Below are 6,647 nucleotides of genomic sequence, written 5' to 3' on the forward strand. Positions count from 1 at the left end.
TGTTAAACCAAGCGTAAAATTATCGTGCATCAATTAATCTATTTCTGACATTGGTTTTCTATTTTTCTACTTAGGAGCTTGCGCCGACGGTTTTTAAATGCTCACGTGCTGTCTCTGATATTTTTACTTCACTGCACGATAGCGCGCATATACTTGCGAGCCGAACAACGCTCGAGAGCAAGTTTTTAATTTTCTGGTATTATACGTTCCTTTAAGACGTACGAAAACTAAAAATTTCTGAATAAGGACAATAAAAAGGTTTGCACGCTATATTATACAGACTAGACAAAGAGGTGGGCTGTAAGAACAGATGTGTTACGTCTTACTCTGTTCGTTCCTACATCATCATCTGAGGCCATCATTTTTGTTGTTTTGCTTGAACCTCTTAGCATACCATATTGTTCCTCAGAGTGAACGAATAGTGCCGTGCTCTAAGTTTTAATCCAAGGTGCGTGTCATCTGAAAGAAATGCATGCCTTAACGCTTCATGCTCGTGTTTCCGTACTGTAAGGATAGGATGAAAACTCAACTCTACACATGTCCAGCATTCTCGGACAAAGGTTTTGAAAATCCGAAAATCATAAGATAATCACGTGTTAACATTGAATGTAATGATATATTCTTCTGATATGTAGCAAAATCTTTCTTTTAAAATGTTTCTATCGATCGCATCTAACAGTTAAGACTGAAATAGAAAACCAATGGGCGATAGTAAAAACGCTAATAGAAAAAAACGCAAGACCGCCGTCGGGTGATCTGCGGACACATTGACTGCTATAGTGAAATCTTGCATTATATGAAAAAAATTGCGTTCATAAAAGGTTTCCCGCTCAAAATAGCTTTTGCCCACAATTGTTGGGTATGGGCCTGCCAGCCTTAGCTTCATTTTAATGAACTCCGTTTATTCGCCTTTCTGTCTGCTGTCTGCAGGGAGAAAGGATCCTCCGGCTCAGAAGTGTTGGCGACAGAGGCACAATGTTTTGTGCCAACGTCAACGTCACCTTGAATTAAGGCCGCAAGTATGCACATCTCTTAAAGAAGCCATTTCTTCCGCCCTGTTTAACTGCAAGATACATTCTCTTCCCGAAGCATTTTCATATGTGTATCATCAGCGAGTTATTTAAGGAATGAAGGTCTACAAAGCCCTAATAAACTTGTTTTAACAGAAGCGCGTCCCACCTTCTGGCTTCATTGATTAAAGTCTCACGTGGCTGGAGCTGGCAACTGACGACACGCGTATTCGGATCATGTTGAACGCGACTATATCTGCGTTAAATTACTTCAAGCACTTTTGATTTGATTTGATTTGATTTATTTGTTTCTTTCTGATGCAGAAAGGGGAGCAAGAGCAAAAGGCGAAAAGCCTGACGATGGCTCTTGCCCCGCATACAGTTTGGCAAAAACATTAAACATAGCTTTAAAAAAACTTTCACGCCAAAATATTCTGGGGGAAATAAGAAGGGGAAAAAAGGCAAATAAATCATATGACGAAAAAATAACAGTATACAACAAACAATAATTCTTACATGCCGACACAAAGTACTTGGTACAAAGATTGCAAATATAACAAAATTCTGAACATGGTTGTTGCATGCTTTGGAACAACAAAAATTGCAACATCATAATAACAAAACAACAGCAAGATACAAATGAAAATGCACTCCTAAAAAATAGCAATTAGGGACAGAAACAGCAGAGCTCTAAGCCTGTTTTTGGAGACATTAGCACTCAGATCTGTTAATCCTTGTATTTTATTTAGAAGGTTAGCTGTTTGATATTCAATATGTTGTCCTCGCAGTTACCTTATAAAAATCGCCTATAGACTTAATAGACTTTTTATAGATTCTATAGCCGTCCTTTAGACTTCTGCTTTTGACTACAGACAAACTATTGACAATCTGTAGACTAGTCTATAATCGCCTTAATTGATTTTTCTCTATAAACAGTCTATAAATCATCGATGGACAGTATGAAGTTAAGGTGGTGTCTTCAGTCTATAGGTGGTCTTTAGACAGTCTATGGACCCTGTATAGACTGAATACTATAACCACCTTAACTTCTTTCTGTCAATAGATGGTTTATAGACTATCTATAGACTAAAGGCTATAACAGCTGCAATATTCATTTGTCTATAGGCGGTCAATAGACTATCTATTGACTAAAGGCTAACCACATTGTTTACTTTTGTCTATAGACAGTCTATAGACCATCTATAGACTAAAGTATATATCTGTCTTAACTTTCATTTGTCTATAGACGGTCTATAGACTATGTATAGACTAAAGTCTATAACAATCTTAATGTCCTGTTGTCTGTAGACAGTCTATAGACTATCTATAGACTGAACACTATAACCGCCTTAATTTTCTTTTGCCCATAGAAAGTTCATAGACTATCTATAAAGTCTAGAACAGCCTTAAATTCCTTCTGTCTCTAGACGATCTATAGACTGAAGTCTATAGCAGCCTTACTTGCCTATCATCTTAGACAATCCATAGACTGTAGATAGTCTGTTGCCTATAGACCAGTCTATAACAATCCCAATTTTATCTGATGATCGACTAAGTCCAGAACAACGTCAGTTTCTTTCTGCGCTTCGTGCTGAGGAGAACTGCATCAGGCCGCCGCAGTGGCTCAGTGGTTACGGCGCTCAGCTGCTGACCCGAAAGACGCGGGCTCGATCCCGGCCGCGGCGGCAGAATTTCGATGGAGGCGAGATTCTAGAGGCCTGTGTGCTGTGCGATGGCAGTGCCCGTTAAAGAGCCCCAGGTGGTCGAAATTTCCGGAGCCCTTCACTATGGCGTTCCCAACAGCCTGAGTTGCTTTGGGACGTTAAAGCCCCAAAAACCACAAACCAAACTGCATCGGATGACCGCAACTGTGGTTAGAATTCTCCACTTCTTTCGCTATTTCTAGAATTCACAAAATATTGCATGGGGGTAACGCAACGCTCTTCTGTATATTGTTTTTCGAAGCCTTGAAAAGCTCCTTTTCGTTAAACCATGGTGTGTATTGTAAATACATTTTAATAACTTTAATGCTAAAGGTATAGCGTGGAAAGGCACCCATTCTTGAAGTAAAGGTGCCAGCAAACTGTTCATCAAGCGAACACGCTCTCCCTGAAAAGAATGGCTCAGTACAATACCATTCCATCTTTCTATCGTTACTGTCCAACGTGCTTAATTCAGAATAATTTCATCATTGATTCTACATTTCTTCTTAAAACATCCTGTAAATAAAGAAGGACGGGTATGAGAATTCAAAGATGTGCTCATCTCTCAGAAACACTGTTAGAAGAGTCTCAAAGAGCATGGTATTCTGCGCAATTATCTGCCATTTAAATCTTTGCAGTTTGCATTCACGTGAAAAAGTGTTGCGACGCAACAATCAAAAACGCAGTCCCCATACACTTCTGCTTCGGAGGCGATGACACGCTGTTGTCGTCCATACCAGTTTTCCAAAGACAAACACGAGCAAGAAAGAGGTTATGCTATGCAACATTTTTATTATTATTTGAAAAGTGTGTCACATAATATTCGATGGGAGATGCGGCGTGTATGGACAAAGCAGTAAGGTTTCGGCTTTGTTTTATCAAAAACATTAAGGTTTTTAAAGCACGAGTGGATAGTTTAAGCTTTAAACCAATTGCCCTTTGTGGTGTTGGATGCCAGATCAAGCTACACACGGCAAGAGTGCAAGCATTAAGGATACGGCTGTGAAATGGGTTTCTGTTTTACGTTCTTCCCATTTTACCGCCAGACGGCAGAAAATCATTCGGGCTGCAAACAACTATGTGCGCAGATCTGTCGGTGTCGCCGGCGCGTTCTCTCGTGGATTATGTTTTCATTGAAATCCAACTTAGTTGTCCAATTGCGGTAAGTCTACACGATTATTTTTTATTCATTTGGTCTCCTTAACCACTCCAAGCTGATCTGTGTGTGCAGAACATATTATGTGCGCAGCGACAAACTTCCTATCCTCGTTTGTAAGCGGCGTTATAAGCAGCGGAAGCCACCGGGTTCTCGATTAATGCTGCTGGCGTCTATGCCGCCATGTCTTTCGTAACGCGCGGAAAGGCAGTCGGTGCGAAACCCTGGACGGTAAGCCGCTCCTCGCGAGCTGTCTACTGGATTTTTCCTGTCGCTAGGTGCCAGAAATATCGCTTAGCCCGTGACTGACGGCCGAAATGGAAGTATACGTTAGTTAGCGCCGCGTGAGCTCAATTTACTTGGCGCCTCCGGAAACGCACACTCACGTTCTGAGGTGGATCACATTTATTTTGCAATCTTTGTGTTATCGCCTTTGCGGACCATGGGATGCTGTTCATTGAAAGGTGTGCATTGCTTGTTATGTGTTGATCGCTCGGTGCGCGTCGTGGACAGCGACGCTTCACCAAAAATGTTTTGTAACGCTACAGACTGGAGCACGGGACGTTTGTCGAAGTTGTTGTCATGCGGCGATGGAGGAATGCTTAGATTTTGATGGTTCAATAAATGTTGCCGGCGCGAATGGCCAGCGTGTTCAAACACCGCGAAGAACCTACGAGCTGCATCCCGTCTCCCATTTTGTAGCCCACGTACGGATTCGTCCATCCCTGTTATCCGAGCCGTTGGCCGCCGCCGCTGGCCTGTGTGCACTTCATTTTGAAAGCTGAGTAAAGGTCGCCTCGACAAGAGATGGCTTAAATTTCGTTCCGACAGGCTCGTTCATGAACCGCGCTCACGCGCGCACAAATTTCTCCAATAGAATTTGCGCAAGAGTCAGAATATGCGCTTCTGATCTCAGACTGCTACATTACGAAGACGCCAATGTAACTTGGCGCTGACTTGCGCCACGAATGCAGTTAAGCTCGCTCTGTGTTATGGCTGCTCCTGCTAATGAAGACGTTAATTGTTTCATTGAAATAGTTCCTACTTTGAGCGCGTTCGTTGCTTTCGTTAACTTTTTCTGCCAGCGTTAGGTTAGGGTACCTGCATGTAAGAACCACGTTTTTACTGCTGTGTTCGGGCTGCACTTGAACGAGAAACTAAGTGAATTTGAGACGGTATTTTATCGTGACAGTAATGCGTATGTTGTGTCAAGCCTACGTTTGCTTTTTAAACGGCGCAGCTGCAGCCACTATGTGCTGAGTTTTTCTGGATAATGAGCGCAGAATGGAAGTGCTGCAGCCCGGTTGTTTCTAAGAGCGTGCGCTGATGTATTAGTATGCTGTTCCGTCTTTGTGCTTCCAGTTCTGGGCGCAAAACTGTGGTGAACTGGTTCACGTCTGCCTGGTATGTTTTGCATGGCTTGTACCCGTATGAGTATCGGCGTACGTACCAGGCTTCACGCGGGGTATTTTGAAGTGCTTCTTCAATAGCGAGTATAAGAATAAATGGTGCAATATTCTCCGTTTGGGATAACTGTGTAAGTAGCACTGAATGTGCATTTTATGGGGGTGGCATTCTTAACAGCTCGTAGCGAATCAATTCTGATACGTGGCACAATTTGTCGAAGTGTTCTATTCCAATTAGGGTGAAATGAATACCATACAGCGATCAGTATTGCCAGTATGTATTCAGTGTAGAGATAGTGCTTCACATGGCTCCATCGTTATGTACGTTGACGCAAGCATCCAGGCCTGCGAAACAACAACGGCAGTTTACTGTCCTTGCAAGCCTGCCCTGAACAAAACGTCAAGGTTCCGCCTCTCAGAACCTCCTTCCTCCTTCTGTGCCGAGATGCTCCCGGTTCAAGAGGCACTTTGCTCTGTGGCCGCCGTTCCCATGCTACCTACGGCGCGCATTGTCATTCTCACCGACGCCCTTCACGTCGCACGCCTACTACGACGAGTCAATCGCATCCCGGAAATCTGCCAAGACATCCATCGTCTAGCGGCACACATCCCGCAGAAAATCCGTATTGAGTGGGTCCCGCATGACCTCCTGAGCGCACAAAGCCGCGCAGATTCTGCGACCCGCCTTTCGACCCCAACCTCGTCTTTGCCTCGAGTCCTCACTCTGGATGACACCACCCTCCTTTTAACAAGAAAGGAACACCTCCGGCGCCGCACATGTCCTCTAATCCTTCCGTGTGCAGTAACCCTCCCCCGTGGTCTTACCCGTGCAGAGGAGGTTGCGCTTCGGAGGATACGGGTCGGGGTTGCCCTAACTCCAGCTGTGACACGCAAGTGGCCGCATTTCAAAGATTTATATCTCCCTCCCGGGTGTCCAGTCTGCAAGATCAGAGACTGTGAGGTGGATATGCACCACCTGTTGTGGGACTGCCCGGCGCTGAAGCTGACGAGAATTCGGCACCTGGCGGCAGTGGGTCTCTCACCGGGCGATCCGGATTCCTATATTGCCTGGACACAGGGGCCATATCATCGTTCACTTCTTGATTTCATCAGATCAGCCCACCTTTTTTCATTTATTTAAGCATCTTACTCATCTCTCATTTCATAGTTTTTATGCCCTGAGGCAATAAACATCGCTTCAAAAAAAGAGTGCTTCAGGGGTTATGGGTCTTAGTTACAGCGTTTTGTTAAAACCACATAGAATTTGTCATGCGTATTTACTTAAATGATGAAGCCGACGCGATGGCTCAGTGGTTACCATGTTCTTCTGGTGATCTGAAAGATGCAAGTTCGATCCCGTCCTCGGCGGTCG

The 6,647-nt window shown here is 44.0% G+C and overlaps 1 protein-coding gene across 1 annotated transcript in view; it reads left to right on the forward strand.

The window, feature by feature from the left end:
- The window catches only part of LOC144118447 (mite group 2 allergen-like Ixo r 2), a 5,457-nt gene extending 4,289 nt beyond the window's left edge, over positions 1-1,168 (forward strand). Inside the window, exon 4 of the mRNA XM_077651385.1 lies at positions 931-1,168. Coding sequence (XP_077507511.1) covers positions 931-1,011 — 81 coding nt within the window. The 3' untranslated portion in view covers positions 1,012-1,168. The remainder of the gene's footprint in view (positions 1-930) is intronic.
- Positions 1,169-6,647: the final 5,479 nt, after the last annotated feature.

This window comes from Amblyomma americanum, chromosome 2, assembly GCF_052857255.1.
Source record: "Amblyomma americanum isolate KBUSLIRL-KWMA chromosome 2, ASM5285725v1, whole genome shotgun sequence".
Lineage (NCBI taxonomy): Eukaryota > Metazoa > Arthropoda > Arachnida > Ixodida > Ixodidae > Amblyomma > Amblyomma americanum.